This window comes from Odocoileus virginianus, chromosome 7 (assembly GCF_023699985.2).
Source record: "Odocoileus virginianus isolate 20LAN1187 ecotype Illinois chromosome 7, Ovbor_1.2, whole genome shotgun sequence".
Lineage (NCBI taxonomy): Eukaryota > Metazoa > Chordata > Mammalia > Artiodactyla > Cervidae > Odocoileus > Odocoileus virginianus.
In genome coordinates, this window is record NC_069680.1 from 46,762,994 (window position 1) to 46,789,973 (window position 26,980).

Genomic DNA, 26,980 nt, shown 5'->3' on the forward strand with positions numbered 1-26,980 from the left:
ACCATGTCTGGCTTTGTTCTTCCTTATACCCCTAGCATTAGCAAATTGAGAGACACGTAGTCAGCACTGAATAAAAACTGTCCAAAAAACATACAGAATGGGAAAGTGAATACACAGGAAGAAAGGATATTTTAAGAGGTTCCTTTTTGGACGTGGTGAGTTTGACAGACTGTGCAAACATCCAGGTGGCAGTTGGAAATGAGTCTGAAAACTCAGAAGATTTGCTTTGGAGATGAGGATTTGAGAGTTACCAGCATTTAATGAAAGCCTGAAAGTGAGAAGAGCATTAGGAGCAGGCCCTGATAAAGTTCAACATTTGAAAGGATTTACTTCCTTCTACTTCTTGCCTTCTGGAAATGCACCTTCACTGTCCCCTGGCAGTTCATGGAGCAGGCGTATGATGGTTCCAGGGAGAAGCCACCCACACCTTCACGACCTTTCCAGGGAGACATCATATGACATCATATAATATCTCGCCCCCATCTGTTCTCCCCAGTCCTTTAAACAACCCTTGATTTTCAGATAATTCTGTTCCATGAAATCTCCCTGCACCGGACTATGGAACGGCAATTATTCTCAATATCCTGGACGTGAAATAGGAAATTGCTACTCTGCTTAATCAAAATGTAGAAATCTTACTCTTTCCCATTTCTTTTTCCAGTTAGATACCTTTGTTTGTTGTCTGTCCACCCTTAAGGCCAAATGAGGACTGTGTTGATACAAATACCTGTTTTCTATTACTACTTGGTTTACTATTTCTGTTTTGTTGACTGTGTGTTCAGTCACAGCAGGGTCTGTGTACTTTAACCTGGTGCCGACCTTGAAGGAATCACAGGCTATGTCAAGGCGACGGGACTTCCTGACTTTCCCAGGACCAGTCTGCTGAAAATATTCACTCTATAACCAAATGACATGTCAGACTTCAGGCTTTGCTTCAGATAATGCTCATCAAGGAAGGATCCAGGTTCCTCCTGCCTGTCCTGACATCCTTAGTTATACTGGCTTTATCCTCACACTTGTCATCTCATGGACAGGGATGTTATCCCACCACCAAGTTTTGTGTCCCCAGGAAGATGGGGCAGGAGGAGGGGGAACAAAGGAGAAAAGAAATTTCCTGTGCTAAGTCTTATCACTTCATCCCAGAATGGAAGTCCTCCCTCGTGGTTTCTACCTGCATCTCATTGACCACCTGCAGCTTAAAGGGGGCAGAGATCAAGATTGTAGCTTTTATAGCTTCTATGATAAAGCTTGGAAGGAGATGGGTGAAATGAAAGCTGAGAATTGCCAATCAAGTCTTTCACATTTAGAAATGAGCATTCATTATTATGTCTGCATATTTCCTAAAATCCTGTGAACATATCTTAAGCTAATTTACTCATGCTGATGTTGATTTCTATTTGCATAATTCTTAGAGTAATCTTATTTCAAAAATTTCCGCTCTGTAAAATATGAAAAATATTATCCATCCTTTTTTATTTTCAGCTTTGATGTCAAAAGTGAGCTAGAAAAGGAATTGAAAATATTTCTAAATAGATGCTAGTTCTGGGTGAATAAGATACATTTTTCTCCATGTTATTTCTTAAGTTAGTTCCAAGAATTTTTGCCAGTGCTGGCAAGAATTTCTTTGGATGGCAAGCAACAGTACCAAGGACAATTTTGCCTGTCTTTCCATATTTGTGCCTGCTTGGCACATTGCATAAAAATAGGAACTGATGCAGCTGTGAAGTCAGAGAACGCGTTTTATGTATGGACTTTTTTCACAGAGAAGTGCTTTGTCTCCCTCTGGTGGATAAGTGTACCTTTGCAACATCAGCGATAATTCTCAGGCAATTTTAATTTAGGACGTCCAGTGGTGCAATAATCCCAATATGTGCTGGACGTGCGCACGCCACACACACACTCACTCACACACTCATTCACTCAGACTGGTCCCTGGGCAAAACTGTCAAGTAATTTCAGCCTGATTTTGATACCCTATGTGTTTACCAAAAACTTTCTCACATATTTTGTCATTTAATTCTCTCAAGAACTTATTAAAATGAGTATTCCCTCTTCCCGTGAGTACAAACACCTGCCTAAGAACACAGAGCCGTAGAGTAAATTAGGGGCACACAGACCCTGATTTTCCCTGCATCTTTTTGCTCATTAAATCTTACTCTGCCAGAATTGGCTTCCCTCTCAACTTGTAATCTTTTCCAAAAAACTTTCTCAAATTCCCACTGACAATAGATCAATTTTAGTTATTAAAATAAGATCAAATTCTGCCTCTCACAATGGTTGACCAGATGTTTCTGCACCCTCCCCAAAAACAACTAGAAAAGTACATGCTAATGAAAGACTGAAAAGGCAAGCCAGGGAGTGATAAATAATATTTGCAATGAATATAACTGACAAAAGAACTCAGATCAACTCTTAAGACTCACTAAGCAAAAGACTGGCAGTACAAAAAAAAAAAAAAAAAGAACAGGAGACTTCTTAAAAGGGAATATTGAAATAGTAACTATACAAAGCATAGCTCATCTTCATTAAGTATACAAATAAATACAAATTAAAACTACAAAGTATTCACCTGCCACACCCATCAGAATGGTAAAAATTGAAAAGACTAACAATGCTAAGTGATGGGGAAAAATTACAACTCTCATACCCCTCCCCACCTGGCCACTGGTGAGGCAGGGTGAGGAGGGGTATGAGAGATGGCATCTCCTAAATTTGAAGATACATGGATATCTATGACACAGCAATTTCACTCCCAGGTTGACCCACAGAAAGGCATATAAGTGTGTACTCAAAGACATGTTTAAGAACATTTATGGCATTATTTATAAATAACCAAAAACTGGAAGCCTAAATGTCCTTTGATAGTAGAATGAATAAATGGTGATATAATCATACAACAGAATTCTGTATAACAACGAAAGTGGAAAAAACTATAGCTACATACATGATAAGTGGTAACATGAAATTTTATACAAAGTCAGGCACAAGCAAAGTATATTTTTAAATTTTCATTTATATAAAGCTCAAAGCAGGCAAAATTAATCTATGGTCTTTCCATAGCTACCAATAAAATGGCTGTTTACAAACATAGTTGTCTAAAATTTTATCAGTTTAAAAGTTTTTTTCCAGTTTAAAGAATCCATCATAACCATTGAGGAGTAGAGTCTTAAGTAAGACATGAAAGATGTCTCATAAGATTGTACAAAGGATGCAGCCCTCACAGGATCTAGAACGTTTATTTGCAAAAATAATCAAAGTAAAGGCCCTTATTATACTGGTGGATGCAATGAAAGTTGACATGATAAAGGCCCTTAATGGATTGGGATCCCTTATGATAAACTCTGCTGAGAGCTAGTGGGGCCAGTCAGAGACTGTTCAGAATCCTAGTCTATTCAACTGGCTTCCAAATGTACACCATATGAGTACCTTCCAGACTACAGAGACCAAGAAGAGTTTTCTCACTGATAACAAACCACGCTCTCAAAACGTAGAGCAAGATGCCTAAGAAGATCAGATAGAATATGTTTTAAAGACTCAGGGAGATAATGCAAGTTCCTCCTGGAAAGGTGTCTGGGTTTCTCACGCCAGCAGACTAAAAAAACATGGGTGCTCAGAGCACTGGGTGGCCTGTTCTTATGTGTGCAGCCCAGAGGAGCGTGTCTTCACTCATTAAGGAGTGGGTTTCCCTGGTATGAGCGTTTTCCTCCTGTAAATTTCTCAGTTGCAACACATATATATGGAATTTAGAAAGATGGTAACGATAACCCTATATGCAAAACAGAAAAAGAGACCCAGATGTATAGAACAGACTTGTGGACTCTGGGAGAAGGCGAGGGTGGGATGTTTCAAGAGAACAGCATCGAAACATGTATATTATCTAGGGTGAAACAGATCACCAGCCCAGGTTGGGTGCATGAGACAAGTGCTCAGGCCTGGTGCACTGGGAAGACCCAGAGGGATCGGGTGGAGAGGGAGGTGGGAGGGGGGACCGGGATGGGGAATACATGTAAATCCATGGCCAATTCATTTCAATGTATGACAAAAACCACTGCAGTGATGTAAAGCAATTAGCCTCCAACTAATAAAAATGGAAAAAAAAAAATTTCTCAGTTGCCTGAGAAAGCTCTAACCAGCTGGGAGGAGCTTTTTGTCTCTATTTTTGGAGCTAAAAGCTCTCATGTTATCTTCACTTTTATTCCAGTAAACTCAAAGCACCCAATTCAAGGAAAGACACCAGGTTAACTTACCTAAGTACCCAGTCCAAACCTTACCAGGTCTTTCAACTGGGCATTCTTCTCAGTGCAACTCAACTGAGCAGCCTTACCAGTGTCTTCCAACTGGGAATTCAGGTACCTCTTCTTGAACAGGCTTCCCTTGTGGCTCAGCTGGTAAAGAATCCGCCTGCAATACAGGAGACCTGGGTTCTATCCCTGGGCTGGGGAGATCCCCTGGAGAAGGGAAAGGCTACCCACTCCAGTATTCTGGCTCGAATAATTCCATGGACTGTATAGTCTACGGGGTTGCAAAGAGTTGGACACGACTGAGAGACTTTCACTTTCTTGAACCATCTTAAGTTCAAGGAAAACCTACTCTTTATATAGCAAGAAGTTTATCAACCATTGAGTAAAACTCAAGAGTCATCAACCAAGACAGGAGAGACTTACCCAATCACTGAGGAGGTGGATGCGTCTTCTCTAAAAGTTTCCATATGTCCTTTAAGCCCATCTCCTGACTTCCGTCTCCAGATGATCACTGACCTTCCTTCTCACTGTAGTTTTGCCCTCCTGTTGGCTTTAATTTGCATTTCCCTGATGACTCATGATGTTGAGTATCTCTTCATGTGCTTGTTGCCCATATCTTTGAGTGAAGCATCTACTGAACTCTTTCCCAACATTTTTGTCTTGAGTTTCTCATATATTCTTACATAGAACTCCTTTGTCTCATTATTTCCTCCCAGTCAGCAGCTTGCCATTTTCTTTTTTTTTCCATTTTCTTAATGGTGTCTTTTGAAGACAGTTTCAAACTTGAGAAACTTCAATATGTCCACTTTTTTTCCCTTGGATGGTTAGTGATTTTTGCATCCAAAGAAATGTTTGCCTACCAAATTTTGAAAAGATTTTCTGTGTTTCCCTGTAGAACTTTTACAGTTTTTATTTTTTTTTTTTTAATCTTTAAATCTGTAGTCCTTTTTGAGTAAATTCTGTACATACTGTGAGATAAGGGTTAAGGTTCACTTTTTTTCCCCCAATAAGGATATCCAATTGTTTTTGATCCATTTGTTGAAAAGCCTACTCTTCCCCATCAAATACCATGATGCTTTTGTCAAAAATTCAATTGAAATTAACATAGGGCTCTTTCTCTGGACTCTCTTCTCTTCCTTTGATCTATATGTCAATCTTGGGCCAGGACTCACTAGCTGGATTATAGTTGCGTATAAACCTTGCTATTAGGAAGGATAAATTTGTTCTTTAGATGTACTTTAGCTATTCAGTGTTCTTTGTTATGTCCATGCAAAATTTAAAATCAGCCTGTACATGTCTGCCTGTGAGAATTCTGACAAGCACTTCTCTAAGAATCTATAGCTCAATGGAGAATGTGTATCTTATAAACACTGGCCTACAGTCCATGAATATGATGCATTTGTACTTTTATTAGGGTCTTTCCTTTAGCAATGTTTTGAGGTTTTCAGCGTACAGGTTCTTCACATTTAAAAAAATTTTGCTCCTAAATACTTTTTTGGTGCTCTTATAAATTATATTTTAATTTTGTAGATGACACAAATTGACTTGTTGACATAAAATTGATGTGTTGATTTACTACAACCTTGTTAATTCAGTTATTAGTAGTAGCACTTTGTAGTCCTCAATTATTTTTGTGTGTGCTCATGTCATCCGTGAATGGTTTTGCTTCATTCTTCCCAATCTCTATTGTACTGACCAGGACCTCATTTGCAAGTTGGAAAAAAGTAGTGAGAACATACATCCTCATCTTGGTGCATCTCTTAGGGTCAAAGTACTCATCAATATATTATCCTTACATATTATGTCACCAGTAGGTATCCTTAAATTCCCTTTACTAGCTTGAGGAAGTTCCCTTCTATTCCTGTTTAATGAGAGCTGTTAGTATGAATTTTGTAAAATACTTTTACTCTACCTATTGAAATGATTATGTGGTTTTTACTCCTTAGTTTTGCCACTATGATAAATAATACTACTCAAAATTGATTTTCAAATATTGTACCAACCTTGCATTCCTGGGAGAACCCTATTACCATGTAATGTTGATATAGTACTCAAAAATCAACTGTATATTCTTTTATACATCACTGGATACAAATTGCTAACATTTTGTTTAAGCCTTTCAGGACTCTTAAAAGGGTAATAGGTTTGGAGCTTTCTATACTTGAAGTATCTTTTTTGGATTTTTTTTTTTTTTTTTTTTGAGGTTGGTAGAAGGGTAATGCTGACCTCATAAAAGTGTTCCCTCTTGTTTTCTAAAATGTAAAATTGCTAAAATTTCACCCTTAAATGTCTGATAGAATTTACCATTGAAGCCATCTGGGTTTGGAATTTTGTGGAAAAGGGATTAATTCACTTTAAGACAGATTAAGGGAATATTCAAATTTTCTATTTCTTTTCATGTCTGTTTTGGTCATTTGTCTCTTTCAAGATATGTACTTCTTTCATCTAAGTTGTCATATTTACTTGTATGTAACATCTAAAAAAGAGAACACAACCCAGACCTACCTCTGGGTGAGGCCCAGTTCCTGACTACACAACAACCATGTTACTAGCAGAAAGTTGATCAGGTATTTAGGGGTGAGGAGCCATGACATCTGCAACCTGATGAAAGAGAGGGAGGGAGGGAGGGAGCAATGTGTGCAGAAAATGTGATTAAACTGGTGAATACAGTGGGGAGGGCACTGTACTATTTTTCCAACTTTTCTCTAGATTTAAAATTTTTCCAAAAAGAAGTTAAATGATATATTCATATTCCACAACCAGTGATTTAAAGAAATAACCAGAAAACCACACACAAACTCTGCACAAGGAGTTTTATCATGGATCAAAGTTTGAAAACACCCTAAACATCCCACAAAGAGGATCAGATAAACAAACTACAGTATAAGACATGAAAAACCCAACAACAACAACAAATATCACAATTTTCCCAAGTTTATCCAATACAGACAGACAATGGAAGGAAAAAGTCATAACACTGAATACGTGACCCCAGTCTACATGCACGAGGAAAAGACTGCAAACTAACAATGCAAAAAAAAACACCAAAAACCCATGACTGTCGGAGTGGTGGGGTCACAGGAGAACTTGACTCTTCTTCATAATCGTTGTTCAGAATTTCTTGAAGGAGTCCAGGTCTTCTCATCACTCCAGGGGCAAAAGGAGGGAGAACTTAAATTAAGGGCAGGTCAGGAGGTGTGGGTCTGGATTAACTCCAAGAGGGAGGGAGATCCTGCATGCTGTGGTGGTTAACTGGTCACAGGGGAGCCCAATAGAGGGGAAATGACACAGGCCGGACAGGACAGCCACACAGACTCTGAGACCTGGTTTTATTCCCTTTGAAACAGGCAAATGTTGGGAGACCAATGTGGTTATCTTCAAAAAAAATTAAGCTTCATACAAGTGTAAAGGTAACCACCTTTCTACTTTGTTCCACAGGTACCTTAATAGACTTGGTACCTATTATTACAGGAAATCCCCATAGAACAATGAGAGCTAGTGATTAAAGATCAAAGTTTTAACAAATTCTGGGAGATAGTAAAGGACAGGGAAGCCTGGTGTGCTGCAGTTCATGGGGTTTCAGAGTCAGAAGCGACTCAGCAAGTGAACAACCACCACCTACTATTACAAGAAATCCACATGGAACAATGAGAACTAGCGTTTAAAGATCTGAGTGGAGGTTTGAATCTGTGCTTCCCACATGGTCCTGGGCAAACTGTTCAAACTTTCTGAGCCTATTTTCACCTCTGAAAACCTCGGATGATGATGGTGATGATGATTTTAATCATCATCCTCCCATTTCAAAAAGATTACTGTGGAAGATCTACTGTGGGAGATGTCTGTGAGGGTGGTCTATAGTCTATGAAGTACTTTACAATGTCAGTTAATGTTAACTTAGGGTATGAACTATTCAAAATGCTGTTACTATCTTTGAAGAGAGAAAAGTAGCAATTCATACTGCCAATAAGCTTTGCCACAAGACACCATGGAGTGTTCCATGTTTAGGCTGACAAGGTCAATGAATGAACATCAGACGGGCAGCACAGAATACTAGGGATCCAGGAGCCTACGGGGTTAAGAGGGCAGAAACACCCTTACAAGGGAAGATGAGTATGTGAGAATCCTTGGTTTCCACTATAAACATTCTGCAAACATGGGAAGGAGACCAGGTGATTCCCCACACACACTGCATCGTGAGAGAGGGGAAACTGCACCATGTCACAAAGTCTGGGGTGGCTCGTGGCCTTCAGATGGTGCAGCCGTGTCTTCCCGGGCACAAAGCTGACTGTGTGCCCTGCTCTACTGTCCTAGGTTGGAAGCTGACTAACAAGCAGATTTCCTCTTGAAAAGCCCTGTTGAGCCAGCTGGTAACCACCTGAGTAGAAAGATTATTTTGACCAGGGAGTGAGAAGCCAGGGATCGGACAAGGTTATTTGCTGGAGATGTGGCAGGAAGATGCAGAAACCTAGCTGTAGAGAAGAGAAATATTTTTTTCTACCTTTAAAATTTTTCTCCCTGTAATGCTCAGGACAAATCTTTCTGGATCTGGGGTCAATGACAACACTCACAGCAAGGAGTTCAGCCTCTAACATCAAGATTTCTATTTTACCAGTGATCTGCTCTTAAGATTGTGAAATTGACTCAAGGGGTAACAGTAAGTCACTGTTACCTAGATTCACTTAAAAAAAAAAAAAAAACCCACTATTTTTGCATTAGGAACAACGAAAAAGCAAGAAACGTTGTCAAATCGGGATGTTGAGAGGCAGGTTGAGGATCGGCCACTGAAAACTGTAAAAATAATACAAATGCAAACTGCAGAGGTGAAAATCAGGCAATTTATTGTAAACAGGATTACCCTAGCACTCCACCACCTACTGACTGTGTCACATGCTCTCTCTTCCACATCAACTCGTGAAAAAGACTTTTTAAAAAGTCACGGGTAACTGACACCTGAATGTGTTTCACAAATCTCCTTTATGCTGAGGAAAGAGCAGTGTCCAGGTAGTCTGTTATCGCTCGTGGACTACAGTCTGGACCTATTGAGCTGAATGTGTAAGTCAGCCTGAGTGAGCCAACAGTAGCTGGAGAGCCTACGTGTACAGCAGACAACACTGGAGCACGCTCACCAGCGACCTCACTTTCCTGGAGACTACCTGGGATGCCTCTCAGAGCTCTTCACGTGACCTTCTGATAAAAATGACACTCAAATTTCACCCCCACCTTTTTTTGTAAAGAGCTAAGTTACCCGATAGCACATAATTTTCCACAGAAAAGGCTTAGGTGGGTTATTTACTCTTTCAGTGGTAGATTCATACACTCAGGACTCATTTCCGACCCCTCTTATATCTATCTGCAGTTTGATGAAAAGCTGCATAGTCTACAAATGCATAAAACCAGAAGGGGGTGATGGGGACTCACACACCTTCTGATGGACAGAGACAAGCTTCGTACAAGGAAGCTCTTGAAGGCAGGGATAAAAAGACAGTTACAGCACCACATTTATCCGACAGTAGAAATGGAGCCCCGCTTTCAAAAGCAGCCTCCACGGTTGTGATTATCATTCTTGCCCCAAATTCAGACTATTTGGAAAAATGACAAATGTGAAACTTAAGATGTGAAAGAGACGTGACTCTACAGAAAGAAGTCCTGGTAAATCGACTCACATGGAAGTAAAATGTCACTGGAAAATACCATTCTTTACTTCGCCTGAGTTAGTCAACAACAGGACCACTTATTGTTACTAGTGCCTGTGTGTTTCCAATTTCTCTTTAAGTTTTAATAATAGTAAATATTTCAAAATGGCTGTTAAATATACAGTAACAATTTCATCTATAATTGTATCTCATGAAGAAAAAATATTTTTTAAAAGCTCACTCCAGTCATCATCTGTGTGTTTGTATGTTTGTGTTTATATATTCAAAAAACAACTCTTAAGGCAATATTAGACTGGGAGCAAAACAGGGATTTAGTGTCTCTATGGAGATCACACTATTTAAGAATCCAAGGCTTTCCTTTTTGTACCCCCCAAAAGGTGTCATTGTACATGTTGCCTTTTATATTCACAACAGGGCAAATATTTTGGTTGGTATACTGACTGCGATTTCTCCACAGTAAAAAGTTCCAGATATTTAGAATAGCTGATGTTGGAAAAGCATGTCACACACTCAGTGGGATCTGAATTTGACCCTATTTGTTAAATAAATACAGCAATGTGTTGATGGGAAAAAAGTGACACTGATGGAACACCGCAAACCAAGTATGAACAACAAGAATGTCAATATAATTCAGTCAGAAAGAAACAAATCACAGTAATCCTGAGAAGTTCAGTTTGGGACAAAATTGATGTCAGGTAAGTCTGTATTTCTAGCACTGTAAATAAGTAGGGTGTTCTAGAGTTTTCCAGCATTTTACTAGTTTGAATAAAAAACATGTTCAAATTTTATAAAAAGATTAAAACCATGCCTTAATCAGCAATTTCACTAATAAAAGAAAATTACATTGCTTTGTTCATTACCTGCCAAATGTAATGTTCTCCATTATTTACATGAAACTATTAAGTAAAAAGCAAAATTGAGAATTTTAAAAATGTATTACCTTTCTATATGTTTTGAAGTCTTTTCTGTCAACCTAGAGGCTTTTAGAAAAAAGCTAACATATTTTTCTTCTGACAAATGACTATTTTACAGAATAAGGAAGGAAGATTCTATAGGAATATCATTCATCATTTTAAGCATTGTTATATAAGGGACATTTCTCTTAGTAATGAAAACTTTTAAAATATTTAAGAGTCATGTATTTTAAAAATATTCTACATCTATAAGATTTTGTAATTTAATTACTCTGGATTTTTAATATTTCTACATAATGACATTTGACAAGTTTTTTTTTCTTTTTTTCCTCTGTCTCTCTAATAGTGAACAAGAAACTATTAAAGTGGCCAAGATGGTTTTCCTAGCCCTTGGAAGACTCAGGAATGCATCCACTTGCACTTTCCCGCCCACGGGGAATCTTCAGAGTTTTGCAGCCATGAAGTTAATATGCGGTTTCACAAGGGGGAACAGTGGCAAACCACGCTTGAACTCAGTCATGTTCTGAATCACTTCAGGCTGCAAAAAAAAAGTTTCCTCTTAGTGTATTTACGCAGACTGAACAGGATATAAACTTTATTTTTGCATATACACACTAGTTTCTGCACCATGTATTACATATTATACCTGCTGACTCTCTTCCTGGATCAGTAGGGCCAGAGGGTCTATGCAGACCTATGGTGAGAGTTCCCAGTGGGTCTCTGGGTTAGAGGGAAGACTTCTGGCTTCCCCTAGGTGCTCAAGGTTGGGCACACCAAGGGCTCAGGACTGTGGCTTGGGTGGAGTGGCAGAGGCCAGTGTGCCCACCTGGCAAGGGCCTGCTTATATTGCCAGCTTCCTCTTCTTCCAAGTAAATGCCAACTGTTCAAAATGATTAAAATTCACAAGCGCCAAGGAAAATGCGGGGACAAATGTGGCTGGAGATGACTCACTGCAGAGTAACACAACTGTTCAAGCTAGTCGATGAGGCTGACAAGGGCAAAGCCACTGGTTTTCCCAGCTGAAGAGTGAAGGAAGGCAACGTGGCCTTTAAGGGGGACCTGAAGTACATGCCCCGATACCTGGTGGCCTGAAACCTCTGGGTCTTATGTGTCCTGGTGAACAAGCTCCTTTTAAGTAGGAAGTCCTCTAACAGTGCAAGCTAACACGACATTTATGTTTCTTACTTGTGGCAAGGCTGGTGCTTGTGACAAATTTATATCATTTTGACATGGGAACTCTCCAACCACAGGACCTATTTTTAAAAAAAAAAGAAAGGTTTAATGATTTGTACTCACTGCTATTAGTACACAAGAGCAAACAAACCAAACCAAACCAGACTCAGCTCACTAAAAAACTGCCCCAGGCCCAGTTCATGTCCTCTCAGATCCTTCCAGGCTGTGTGCTCCCAAGGCCTGTCAGCTTGTCCTGCCTCCCATCCAGAAGGTCCCCAATGATGGTTCAGGACCTCACGGTGCTGAAGCCTTGGCTGTAGCTGCCTTACTGCCCAGCTTTGACCTCACTGGTCCCTGAGGCTCTGGCCACCCGAAAGGACCCAGTAAAACCACCAAGAAAGTCGGGGGGAGTCATCGGCCAAGCCAGTCAGAGACAGGAGAGAGATGGGAAGAACTGAGCAGATAGACTGCTCGCCTCCCTCCCCACATGCAGCGGCTCCATATCGCTCCTTCGGAGATGTCCTGCCGGCACTGGCTGTGTTCTCTGACAGAGCTGTGGCCAGCTCGGCACTGTGCCATCTGGTGTCTCGCCTCCCTTTGCCCCTCACTTTTGCCTTGATAGAGCAGACCCTGTCTCCAGGTAGCTCCCCTTCCGCACCCCTTCACTTCCTTGTGCTCTCTAAGGGATGTGGCTACGGCATGGGATAGCTATCATGTGCTGAAAAACACCCTTTTAAAAAGTCACTTCTCAGTACTTACAAGAATCCATTTCTCTGGCAAGAACATGGACGGATACCTTATGTCTCCTCGGGGCATCTACTGCCAACATTTCCTGGATGGGAAGAAGAGCAAGGTCATGCTTTTGCCCCACTAGGGAACTTAAAATGAGGTGCTGTCTTACGACCATAAAGAGTCATCCTGCACACAGTCAGAAACAGAAAAGATGCCTCCCTTTCTCTCCCCTCACTTATACTATTTCATTTAAACTCTACAAACATTAGGAGGGTAGGCATCGTACAGATGAGAAAACTGGAGTGTTCATGCTCCTATGACTAATAAGTACCTGGACTGGGATTAAAAACCCAGCCTAGTACTCATCAGGGTGTGACCAGGGCTGCACCCAGTGATCTGAGGTGTGTGCAGAGACAATGGCCTGAGCTTAGTTAGGGGATGACCACAATGCCCGCTCCCCAGGAACCTCCCCAGGTTCTGTACCAGAGCACTGCTGCGGCTCCTCCCCTACCAGAAGAGGAGAGAACTAACATCTCTTGACTGTCGCCTTGTATCAGCCTCTTTCCTGTGTTAGACCACTTGATTCTCTTAAACTAAGTATCACCATGACTCCTATTCTCAGACTCTATGACACAGAGAGGCATAATAACTTGCTGAGCCACACAACTCATAAGGGGATGGGGCCAGAAGTGAGGTATGCTCGTTCTCTCAATTCCACCACACTGCCTGGAGGGACTCCCTCTAGTCATTACCAAGAATGCCAGGAGTGGTACGCTGGCAGAAGGATCCTGTGGGGAAATGTCTCCTCACTCTTCCCTTAATGATAGGTCCATATTTATGTCTTTTCCAAAAGGAAGACTCAAGTTGTGATGAAGCTTCCCCTGATGCCTCAGCCAGAAGTAATATTTTGTATCCTCAGAGGAAGAGACTAGCAGCAAAGTCAGACTGACTACAGTTATTTACAGAACAGTTACTGTAAGCCTGGTCCTGGGCAGCTGCAATGGAAGCCGTGCTGAAGTTGCAAAGCAAAGTTGGCAGAACAGCTTCTTTTAGGAGCTCAGCCTGGGTTTGTCTCATCTGAGAGCATCTTACTTACTGAAGTAAAGTTTGCTTCCAAAGATGTATTCTTTCTTTTTTTTTATTTAAATCTATTTAATTGGAGGATAATTGCTTTAAAATATCGTGTTGGTTTCTGCCATACATCAACGTGAATCAGCCATAGGTATCTACATATGCTCCCTCCCTCCTGAGCCTCCTCTCCACTCCTACCCCATCCCACCCCAAAGATGTAGTCTTGATCTCTCTCACCCAAACCCTCATTGCCCTCTTAACCTATATCGGTTACAGAACATCCTCTTCAGTTTCAGACTGTTCAATTTCCTGACCCACTTTGGACAATCCTCATTTTTCTAAAAACCAACCAATTGCATTTTCTTGCAAACTCTATTCTAAGGAACACTAGAGTCCCAAGAGACATTTATAGGTATTCTGTACCAAAAAAAAAAAAAGTGTCCATAGTGAAATCAGTTTGGGAAATATTTTGTTAATCAAAACTAAACAAATATTGGGCTAAATAAATCTTTACTACGAGGGTTCCTAGAACTTTTTTTTTTTTTTTGCTGCATTGCATAGTATGCAGGATCTTAAGTTCCCCAACTAGGGACTGAACCCATACCCCCTGCAGTAGAAGCACAGAACCTTAGCCACTGGACCATCAGGGAAGTCCCTCTTAGAATTTTTTAAAAAGCTAACATGCTCTGTGATTCCCCAAGAATGAGAATAAAGAATAGTCATTCTCAAACTTACATGGTCACAAAACTCTTTTTTCTAGGTACCCCATTAGTATCTTACAGAACATAAGTGTATTAGGGAAACCCTGTTCGAGATTTAGTGTAAGCTTGGTAATAAATAATCTCACTTTTTAAGACAAGAAAGTCACCTTATAACTGTTATTTTCACAAATTCAATAATCAGGTACCACTTGTAATTTCAAATAATAGAATTTGTTTCAATATAGAATAGAATATAGAATTTAGAAATAGAATATAGAATTTAGAAATAGAATATAGAATTTAGAAATAGAATATAGAATTTGTTTCAAATAATTTCAAATAGAATTTCAAATAATAGAAGGAAAGATAAATCTTCATTTCTTCTGGAAACATCACAGTATGTTATAGTAGGTCATCATTCTTTTTGAACACACGTAACTAATAAACGTCTTAAAATAAAAGTCTTAGGAACCAAAAAGTGCTGAACATGAGCACCCTCTTTTATAGGCAAAATGAGAACAAGTAACCAAACTCACAAAGTGTAACAGTCTTAAGTAGTAAATCAATCACAATTAGTACTTTATAACAGCAAGGAGGAAAACATACTCTCATTTGAAGCATTCTGATTAAACTATTTAAAAACCCTAAGGTTGAGTATTACTAATAAAGTGATAACAACAATAGAGACTATTTAATAAATGCTGCTAAGTGCCAGTCACTTTACATACCTCATTTCAATCAATACTCCAATTAATCTCTATTTCATAAATAAGGAGGCTTACAGAATTTGGCCAGGGTCACAAAGCTAGCTAGCTGGTGATGGAGCTGAGCCCTGAGTCTGTGCTCAGGGGCCATATGAGCCCCTGAGCTCCTGCCCCACAGACCACAGAGTGAGGCCAGCAGTTCTGAGCAGGGCTTGGGACAGCTTTCTGCCTGGCAGCCGACACGTGTCCAGGAGCCCTGCTCCCACACCAACTCTGTCCCTCACAGTCCCACCACACCTCTCTCTCCACAGACATGAAGACTACCTGCGCTTATACTGAGCTGCACGAAAAGCATTAAGATGTTATGGGAAAAGCCATACAAATGTTTTGGCCAACCCACCATATCAGAATAGATTCTTATTTTATATAGTTTTTATTTTTTAAACGTGTGTTTTTATTACATACATACATACACACACATATAAAGATATTTTGATAGATTTTATTTTTTAAAGCAGTTTGGGTTCACAGCAAAACTGAGTGAAAGGTACACAGGTTGTCCAGATATGCACTATCTGTTCACAGGCCTAGCCTCCCTCTTGTCAAAATATATGTTTTTTAAAAGACTATCACTGCAGAAGAGCAAGAGTCATTTAGGATGGTAACTTGACCAGTCAGCCATTTCCACAGTCAAAAATGGCCCAGATCCCATTGCTGAGAAAGGTACCTTCAAAATACTGTCATTTACTGTCAAATTTTGAACCTAAAATTGCTACTTTCTTTCTTCTTGCTAAGGTGTTACTGGCTGTATGAATATCTGTTTGCACATACAGAAACCAGGAGACTTTTCGTTTTGCACAGGCTCTGAGGGGAGAATAGGTATAAAAACTGGTAGATGGTGCAAAGTCACCATTTCCTCTATGAAACTATCAGCACTTCCAACTCAGGAGTCATTTGCTTTTCCTTAATCTCCCACACAGCACCAACAGCAGGGGATTAGAAATGATTAGCCTTCACTGCACAACTAATTTCACAAAGTCACTCTAATGAGAACTGCAAATACGACTCTTGTATTGACAGCTAAGATATACCCCTGAAAAATGACCTTGAAAAGCAGATACTATCCCTTCCAAAGAAATCAGCACAAGGCAGGACTGAACTCCTGATGAAAAATGTGGTGTTTAATAAATCAGGTATGAACCAGGAGATGTGGCTAAGGACACTAGGTAGGGTATAATTCTAAGGCGCTTTGGTAATTACAGAGTGGAATTTTGTTCCTTGCCCTAAAAAATAGACATAAAAGTATCTTACACAAATTAGATGCCCCAGTACATTACAAAGAACATATGTAACCCTTTAGGTACAGCTCTATTGCTACATAAATTTTTAATCTCTGCACTTAGCATGGTTATTACACACATTCTATGCCCATTTAAAATTTATGCTACCCTTCTATAAATTCTGTTACGGTGGGGAAAATTTAGACAGTATAAACCTCTTAGAGGAGAATTGGGATAACTTTAATGGCAGTACCTCTCTTTTCTCCTGATAAACTTTATTAGGGACTTAAAACTTACAATATCTCTAGTGTGGAACTAGCAGATATAAATTACTATATATATAATAGACAAACAATTAAGATCCTACTGTATAGCAGAGGGAACTATAGTCAGTTAACCTGTAATGGAAAAGAATATGAAAACGAATAACTGAATCACTTTACTGTATACCTGAAACTAACAGAAGGAAAGAAGAGGAGAGAGGCAATTGCTAAAGGCTTTGGAGTTTCTTTTTGGGGTGAGAAAATGTTTCAAAACTGTTAGGTGATTTTGGTTATACTTTGTGACCAATGAGTGACTATGAATATACTAAAAACCATTGAATTACACATTTTAAATAAATGATTGTGTGGTATGTGAATTAAATTTCAAAAATAAATAAATAAATAAAAAGGAGTTAAGTGCTTCGGGGAAAAAAGGCGAGTGGTCATTTATTTTTAAAAGGAGCCAAGGGTGCATACTAAGTTGCTTCAATTGTCTCCGACTCTTTGCGACCTCATGGAAAGTAGCCCACCAGGCTCCTCAGTAACACCTAAATCAGTGGAGAAGATTTATAGTCGGCAGAGACTGGAAAATAATCTGATTCATCTGATTCTCAAGTTCTATTTGTTTTCTTTACTCTTTCTTTCCATGATAAGCTCACCAATGCTCTCTGTGGGTTGGCGTGGGGAACAGACAGAAAAAACAAGAGGGTAACCTAAGTAGGTGGGTCTGGAAGCTGGGAAGGGCCACCATAGTCCTTGGTCCAGACAGAGAGGAAAACAATACTGAGTTCAATAGGGACTGTCTCTTTTTCCTAACAGTAATAAGTCTTGAAAATACTTAAATCCATAAAAATGCCTTCATAAATCCTGCCTAAATGGGTTCAAAGTGGCAACACACAACATAAAGCATGTAACATTTTCTTATTGGTCAAAGTCTAAATATGTAAAGTGACTTTACCTTATAGAATTTGATAATATCTTCCTTGGTAAGTGTCTTCAAATAGGCAACTTCTATATTATCTGAAAAAGAAATCAAACAAGAATTCATTAAAATTTCCATTTTAAGCAGCCCAGAATACTATACTAAATGACAATATTCTTCACTCCAACACTCTTAAATATCCATCTTTTTGAGTGATCAATTGCTCCTGCAAGTAGTAAGGGAAAAAATTTCAAGTAAAAAGTAAGAGGATACCCTGGCTCTCTATGGGTGAGCTGTTGGTTCCTGGTCTAGTCACTTCAGGTTTTTTGAGCCTCTTCATCTGGAAATTGGGTATAAAAACCACCTAACTGACAATCACATAATACCAGGGTACAGAGCAAATGCTCAGTAATTGGTAGTTACTATTATCATTAACAGTGAATCCAACTGCTAGAAAAATTACAGGTAAGGAAACAGAGGCCCCAGAAAGGCAACCTGGCTGAGATCTTTGGCTTGTTTGTGTCAGAATGAGAACACAACCCAACCCTTCTGACTTCAAGTGTAGCTGAAGTTAATCTCTGCTCTAAGGTAAAGGACCCTGAGAAGCAGGAGACTTTGGGGAGTATAGCTCTTCTAAATCTAAAAGCACTGACAAATCTGGGGAGATCCTTAAAAGCAGATGCTTGAACCCTGGTGCCTCTAGGACAGCACCTGTCTCAAGAGAATTCAATCTGCACATTTTCTGTTTAGAGCTATGAGAAACAGATGCCTACATATCTGTGTTCAGAGTCTCAAGAGACATACCGAATAAAGTGAAATCAGATTTACCATTAGTGCATTGTGATGAGATACAGATAGATTCAGCCCTAGTTTTAGAGAGAGAGAGAAAAAAAGTTTCTAATAGGAAATTGTTGTTACATTAAATATAAGTCCTTTAGAAGTGCTACCACCTCGTCCCAAACTGTCCTGAAACATCACCTATGAAATGAATACCATTTCACAGAATGGCATCAACGCCCTCAAATGTTTCACTTCCATGCCGTGAATATGGGGGCCCTGATCATGCCTTACCTCTGTCAAAATTGTACTGCTGGGAGATGATCTCCCCCCAATATTTAGCACACTCTGCAGATAGCTTCTTTGGTTTGTCTAGTCGACGGATTGCTAATGCTTGGATGTGTTTTTGGAAGGCCTCTTCTGTCATGTCCTCTATGGACTTTTCCATGGTAATTAAGAAAGCTTCCACTCTGCTTTCTAGGTAATGAGGTGGCTTTTCTGACTGGATGATAAACCGTAAGCCCTGTATGCCGTTGGCTCGGCGTGGCCCGCTGAAGACAATATAGCCTGAAACACAAACACCAGCCAGTCAGGACCATGGCATCTCAGACATGGGTGATTTTTAATCTTCAAAAATTATCCTGTCAGAGCAAATACAATCTACTTTAGGACTTTATATGATTCACCTCTGAAGAAATCAGCAATGAAAATATCTTCAGTTCCTATGGACAGGGCAGAAGAGCTCTCTGAAGAACAGTTGGAAAGCTGGAGGTCACAAACCCCTATTCATTATTCAACATTCCCAAGCACCTCACTGTCTGTCAGTTAATCCCCTTCAATCCATGTTAAAGTTATTCTCATCCCTACGAAATGCTGGACTCATTTCATCCCCTAACCATTGTCCTAGCTTGGTTTCCTTTCACATCCAAGCTCCTTATGTGAACTTGCCTTCACTATTGCATTTCTTGTTAGATAATCTACCCCTGGATCGACTTCATTCAGGCTTCAAATCTTTAGAGACCAAGTAACTGAAGGTCATGCTCCCATTGTGAGCTCCTCTGCTACCTCCCATCTGTATCTCTCCTAAACGCACTTGTGGCTTGCCTCCTCTGCTCTGTACCACACCTCACTACCTTCAGCATCGCCTTTAGAGTTTGAACACTCAGTAGCATTTGCCACACTGTACTACAATTATTCCTTACAGGTCTGCCTTCCTGATGAGATTCTAAGTTCCATGAAGGGAAAGACCATCTAAAACTTACCCATTTTTGCAGTCCAGCATCTATCATGGTGGTTTAAAAAAAGATTTAAAAAGTTTAAAAAAAGATTGCTACTTTAAGAGACTCATCCAAATCCTTTTTCATTGGTTATTCATTGAGCCCGTTTTTTTTTTTTTTTTTTCTTGATTCATTGGTTATTCAAAGCACATTACTGGGGCTTGCTTTTTTTGATCAAATTGATCAAATTTTCCAGGATCTCCAAGGCTTTTAACAGTGCGTAAAACTGCCCAAAACATTTCCTCAAAAGACACTTGCTGTGACTTCTTCTGTGTGCCCCAGGCTTGGGATACAAAGATGAATAAAAAATACCTGACCTCTTAAGGAACCTAAAATTCAGTAAATCTAAGCATCTCTGGATGGCTTGTTTCCCACCTTGTCACCCGCAACAGCCTGCCCTTAGCATCCGTTTCCCTCACCCCAAATGACCTCTATGTAGATATATATGTGATGGAAACACACGCCATCTTCTTAAGAACTGCTCTACTGTCCATGAGACAGTAGCTGCTTATCTTCTAGAAGTGGAGTCCCCACAAGCATCACGGCGGGGGCTGTACATGCGGGGGACGTTCTCGAGGACAACAGCTGTTCCTCAAGGAGTGAGGTGTCCTGCTATGCCCTGCTGCCCACTCACCCAGTTGCTCCTTGGTGCGAAGGGTGTTGAAGCAAGGCTCGGAGATGATCTGACAGAAGAGCTCCAGAAACATGTTCTCTGAGGTGCTCTGCATGTCGGTTTGGTAGTATATCTCAATGCCGCAGTTATTGTGGACTTCATTCCTCTGCTGATAGACAAACCATCCTCCTAGGAAGTTTCAATAAGACAGCGACACGTTCAAAAACTTCTTTAAACAAACTTACTGTTTTGTTTGTCTGTATGAAGTTGTTCAGTTTGGTTGGTGTCTTTTGGCAGTTCCAAACTGCAATTAATTCATTAAGAATGTGAAACTCAACTTACCCAAGGGAATCCTAATACAGTGATCTGTACTTGGGAGGCCCTCATAAACACTCAATGACTTTAAAGGGCAGAACACTTGTAAAAGATCCACTTTATGACTAAGTAAATTTTAATGCTAATTGAGATCATAGTTAATGAAATCTACAATACAGTGTACACATTAAATTAGAACTAGCTAATATCTATAAGAAACTCAATAGAAATATAACCTATGCTTTAATAACCATGCATAACAAATTTTTAAACCACTAGTTGTACCATTATCTATTTAGGATTCAATTCAATATTGTTTACCAACACCCACACTGAAGGTCAATTCACAAATTTATACATATGTGTACAATGCATAGAGATGCCCCAGTCTGACATCTCACTTTAGAGATGAAGAAACTGAGACCCTGAGAAATGAGCAACTTATCCAAGGACATACAGTTGCATGACGGAAAGCTGAGATATGCTGATCAAGTACTTCATCAAAGTTATAAACAGATGGCCATGATTTATGATAACTATTTCATGAGCAGTAAACGTGACTGAGCAAATACAATGTTTAGTAACTGCCTGATTACCACATTCAATGGTTTGTTGTTTTTTTTTTTGACTTTTAGGTGCATTCAATGGTTTTTGAATGGCAATTCCTGATTCTTCCTCTCTGCCATGTTGTAGTGACTGAGGAAGAAGCTTAAGTTCAAAATGAGCCATCACCTGGTCTGTGATGACTGGCTATGCAGAATAGTGGCACTGGGCTCAGGTGTCTTGCAACTTTCAACAAAGAGATCCTGAGGTAACGCTTTAGTAGCTGCTCAAGTGAGCCAGACACAGACCCCAGCCCTTCAGAAATGTACAGCCTGCCAAGGGAGATGGAGATGCACTTCAATCCCAATGTGAGAGAAGTGCTGAGTTGCTTAAAGAAGGAAGGTTCAGAAAACCTGTGCCGGGAGGTCAGAAGAGGAAGCAATTACTTTTAGAAAAAAGTTTGAGGAAAAAAACCAATGCTTCTTATCACTGGTCTAATATACTTTCCACTATACAATTTTGAACAATATTGAAAATAATGCTTAATGAGTTCTATATCAAAAGAAACCACTGTTAATGCAAAAGTAACCCAACACTGCAAACTCCCATATATTATTATCAATTCTTTATGTCAATTCCTATGGGCTCCTAATTCTAATTTCCATTTTTTTATAAATAAATTTTATTACATGCTTCCCAGTCAATACTTCTTTAGTTTTGTGATTTTTTTTCACTTCTTCACTCCTCTACACTCAATTACCAGTCACTTCCCAGTATCATTCTCGTCAAAATAATTGCCTGCCTCCAATTTCACCTCTTTGGCCCTCCTATAGATAATTTTCTTGCAGAATTATCTATCTTAAGTTATAAATTAGTAGAGAGTCCCAGAAGATCTTTACCATAAAATTATATTTTATCATCCAAGTGACTTCAACCCACCTGTAATCACACAAATATTATGTCAAAGCAGTCCATTCCCAAAGATAGAACATTTAGACTTACTGTCCGGGAGCTGAACTTCTCTGTATCGAACGAGCTGACTTGGAAGAAGCGGTTTCGTATGAGCATGTTCAATAAGGGTGTCTTCAACCATCTGCATGATTCCTAACGCAGCCTGTAGAGAAAGGCAGGTCATGGCACATTACAAACCCATAAATGTATCTTGATTAGACAGCAGCCCATGCAATATGAAAACAACATCGTGTTAAATAAACTAACCAACTTGATTAAAGTGGATTTTAAGCCTTAAGTACATTTGGTCCTGCTCAAATAGATAAAAACTGAATTTGCTAATTTGCAACAGAGTCAGTAAGGTGGTAGTGAGGAGAAAGAGAGACCCAGACAATCATCGGCACCAATCTCGATGTTGGAGCAGAATCGCTGATGGATATTTGGTCTTAAGTGAATGGCCCTCATCACAGATATTTGGGGTTACAGCAAAGCAAAAGAGGTAAGCATGAGGCTTTATTCTGAATAAAACTGACCCAGGGAAGAATCCTTTCTCAGCCACTTAACAGCACCTGACCTTGGCATACTGTTCTGGAGACAAAATAGTGGAGTGGCAGAGAGTATGGGCTCTTGAGACAGACTACCATGGGAATTCTAAATTCTGTTTAGCTTTCCATGTGCTAAACACTTGGAATGTACTATTTACTTTAATCTTTGTACATAATATTCTGATAAAGAAACTGAGCACAGAGAGATGAAGACACTTTCAGAAGATTACATAACTTGTAACTGGCTGAGTCAGGATTTGAATCAGGCTGATTCCACACTATGTGCTCTTATCCACTATACAGTCCTGCTGTTCTAGAGTAGGGACCATTATTCCCATTTTCTCCAGTGATCACACGAGGCAGACAACAGAGAAGGCAGCTGTGAAAGTAGGTCCACAGTTAGCCAGGATCATTCCAACTCTTCGTGTACCCTCCCCTACCTTCCTGCAGAGGGCAGAGAAGGCCGAGTCAACACTCATGTGTATATAGGCACACTGTGGTGGTTAGTCAGTAGTCTTAAATAGGGTAAAATTTCTGTTGCAATGATCCATAAAAGATTACTAAAACCTCAATCACCCACCTGCTTTGTTATATTTCCATGGAGAAGGGCTTCAATATGCAGCCGTGACAGGAGTTGAGGTATGAAGGCCTTAAGGCGAGGAAGGGTGACATCTGCAAACAGGTGTAAGAAATTGTAAGCTCTACCTATGAGGTCTTTTTTTTTTTTTAACTCTGAGATAATTTGAGACTACAGAAGAGTTGCAAAAATAGCATAGGGAGTTCCTATATACCCTTCACCCAGTTTTCTCTAATGTTAAGATTTTTCACAACCATAGGATGCTGATCAAATCTAAGAAGTTAACACTGGGACAATACTATTAACTAAAAAATCTACTTTATTTGGATTTCAGTTTTTTCACTAGTAACCCTTTTGAATTAGAGGTGTTGGAGAAGACTCTTGAGAGTCCCTTGGACTGCAAGGAGATCCAACTAGTCCATCCTAAAGGAAATCAGTCCTGGGTGTTCACTGGAAGGACTGATGTTGAAGCTGAAACTCCAATATTTTGGCACCTGATGAGAAGAGCTGACTTTTGAAAAGACTCTGATGTTGGGAAAGATTGACAGCAGGAGAAGGGGACAACATAGGATGAGATGGTTAGATGGCATCACTGACTCAATGGACATGAGTTTGGGTAAACCCTGGGAGTTGGTGATGGACAGGGAGGCCTGGCGTGCTGTGGTTCATGGTCGCAAAGAGTCGCACACAACTGAGCAACTGAACCGAACCCTTTTCTGTTCCAGGATTTAATCCACGACCTTGCATTTAGTTGTCATGAGTCCTTAGTTTCCTCCCATCCTTAACAGTGCCTTGGTCTCTCTTTGTCTTTCATAACCTTAAGATTTTTGAGCAGTACTGATCGTTTTACAGAATGCCCTTTATTTGGGCTTTAATAACTCAATTATTATATTGGATTTATGTACTCCTAGGAAGAATACCCGGAGAAGGCAATGGCACCCCACTCCAGTACTCTTGCCTGGAAAATCCCGTGGACGGAGAAGCCTGGTAGGCTGCAGTCCATGAGGTCGCTAAGAGTCAGACACGACTGAGCGACTTCACTTTCACTTTTCACTTTCATGTGCTGGAGAAGGAAATGGCAACCCACTCCAGTGTTCTTGCCTGGAGAATCCCAGGGACGGGGGAGCCTGGTGGGCTGCCGTCTGTGGGGTCGCACAGAGTCGGACACGACTGAAGTGACTTAGCAGCAGCAGCAGGAAGAACACCTGAGAGGTAATGTGTCTTTCTCACACTGGGGGCACGTGATGCTGACATGCTGTAACAGATGATGAAAACACTGACCACCTCATTATGATGTTGTGTGCCAGATGTCTGTCCTGTAAGTCCTGAACCATTTTAATCTTTGGGTTGTAATTAAGTAACTAATGTATACTTTTCAAACAACTACGAAAAGCCACAGGGAAGCCACCACACCAATGCCTACTTTTCTCATTATAATTTAAATACTTATTTTGGAGGAAATACTTTGAGACTATACAAATATCTTGTCTTTACTTAACTTTTATCCACTAATGTAGTGTTAGATGATTAGATGGCATCACCGACTCAATGGACATAAGTTTGGGTAAACTCCAGGAGTTGGTGATGGACAGGGAGGCCTGGCGTGCTGCAGTTCATGGGGTCGCAAAGAGTCCAACACGACTGAGCGACTGAACTGAACTTCAGTTAAGAAGAGTTGTCCCTTTTCCGTTAGGACACTATGCTAATAAACGCTACCATGGATGCTAATGCTAGTGATTAAAATTTAAAGACAGACATAGGAAGGGAATTAACAAGTGCTTACCATGTATGTATGCATCAGGCATTTTATAAATGTTATAAACTATAAATTACATGCTATTATTTTTGATATTAAAGGTGAGAAAAGTGGAATTCCTTGGCAGGTCAGTAGTTAGGATTGCATACTCTCATTGCCAAAGGCCCAGGTTCTATCCCTGGTCAGGCCACAAGCTGCACAGTGGTCAAGGCAGGGAGAAAGGTGAAGATACTAAACTTAAGAGAATTTAAATTTCTTGTCCAAAGTCACTAAGCTAGTAAGCTGCAAAGCTGCATTTGAATCCTGACCTAATTCCAAAGTACCTATGCGTTCCACTCCACTGCACTGCCCTAGAAGGCCCTTTCACTAGCCCCCTCAGCACTCAGTCTCTTGGCCGCTACAAAAACAATCTGCTTACATTTATGCTTTGCCAATAGACTGGAGCTCCTTGATCCAAGAAACCCCACCTTACTGATCATTTTAAAACCTCAAGCACCTGCAGTCTGGTACCTGGTGCCGAGCAGTCAGTAAATGCTGTTCTAGTTAATGAACTTTAAAATCGATATGCCTAACCAGTGCCTGAGGCAACCAATAAAATAATGACCTTCAATACCTGACTTGTCACTGAAGAAATCAAAGGCACAGTGATATATAATAAGTAAGGATTTGTCATAAAAGATTATTAAAAATTCAACAGTATTCTTTTTTCTTATTACTGAGCATGTAGGAAGGAAGATTAATTGGTAGCGCAATGCTGAGAAGTGGAAAAGATAAAACAACAATAAAGGATGATATCAGTCTACATTCTTTCCAGTAAAACCCTGGAAGTAATTTCATTCCATTGAATAGACATTTGTTAGACACACACTGAGGGCATAATGTAAATACTAAATAAAAAGAACAAATGGAAGGCATAATTCACTGCCCTTGAGGAATCTAGGACTTTCAGGCAAAACCTCTGAAAATTAGATTTAACATTTTAGGAAAAAAGCAACAAAAGATGACTCTTTAGGTTAATTTACATAATTTCTACTTTTTAACCAAACTGAGTAGATCTGCAGATGCTGAAGCACTCTTTCTATGTGACAAGGCTTTTCTTTTAAGCTCAGCCCTTTTTTCCTTTTCTGAAAACTTCAATATTAACAAGGTAAATTCTTGGGTCAAAACACTGTCATTTGCAGAAATCTATGAACAGTAGTAACTAACTGTTGTAGGTCCATGTTGAAAACAGCAAATGTGGTTAAACTGCCTGAATACAAAAGCCACTTCAAAGGCTACCACTGTTTTTGTTAAAAAAAAAAGAAAAGAAAGAAAGTATACACAGCTGGCTTCTTTAATGGAACTATAAGTTATAAGAAAGCATAAACAGTAGGTAATAGGATAAACCAAAATGATTTTAGAAAACAATCAAGAAAGCATCAAGCTGTAAGTAGAAAGAGTCTCACCATCCAGGGCTTCTTTTAATTCATCTTTAGTCCAGGCCACTTCAGTCATCAGCAAGCGGAGGTAGTACATGGCGTGTTGATGAGGCTGTTCAGCTCGGAAATTGTTAAGAGATCGCATATACTAGTGAGGGAAGACAGGGGTCTGTTAATTTTATCCCATCCTTTTAAAATCATTTCTAAAGAGCAGCTATAATCAAACTTCAATTTGCATAAATTGTGTGCTACTGCGATGTGGGATATTGGCTTCTTCCTCCTTTTTGAAGTTATGTGATTAGACAAACTCCCCTCTGATCCTTAAAATAAAGAGCATGCTTTTCCTTTGTCTAGCCTGCTCCCTTATCCCCAGGATCTGACATGTACTTCCTTCACATGTATAGCCTTCACTGTGGGACCTCATTCATCCCTCAGAAGCTATCCCCAGTTTTCAAGGCCTCCATCTCTTGGCATCCTTTAATTCTTCACTACAAGGTCATCCCCAAAGCCTAATCAAGAAACATGGCTATGTGTGTGTATATATATATACTAC

At 39.9% G+C, this 26,980-nt stretch overlaps 1 protein-coding gene across 2 annotated transcripts in view; it reads right to left on the bottom strand.

The window, feature by feature from the left end:
* Positions 1–9,062: 9,062 nt before the first annotated feature.
* Positions 9,063–26,980, bottom strand: part of IDE (insulin degrading enzyme) — a 96,276-nt gene continuing 78,358 nt past the window's right edge. For both annotated transcript variants that reach the window (XM_020869981.2, XM_020869980.2), the window contains exons 17-25: positions 26,455–26,575; positions 23,257–23,348; positions 22,183–22,294; positions 20,344–20,511; positions 18,727–18,999; positions 17,692–17,753; positions 12,742–12,814; positions 11,995–12,062; positions 9,063–11,347 (exon numbers count right to left, since the gene is read on the bottom strand). In XM_020869981.2, the coding sequence (XP_020725640.1) occupies positions 11,252–11,347; positions 11,995–12,062; positions 12,742–12,814; positions 17,692–17,753; positions 18,727–18,999; positions 20,344–20,511; positions 22,183–22,294; positions 23,257–23,348; positions 26,455–26,575 (1,065 nt within the window). In that variant the 3' untranslated portion in view covers positions 9,063–11,251. The remainder of the gene's footprint in view (positions 11,348–11,994; positions 12,063–12,741; positions 12,815–17,691; positions 17,754–18,726; positions 19,000–20,343; positions 20,512–22,182; positions 22,295–23,256; positions 23,349–26,454; positions 26,576–26,980) is intronic.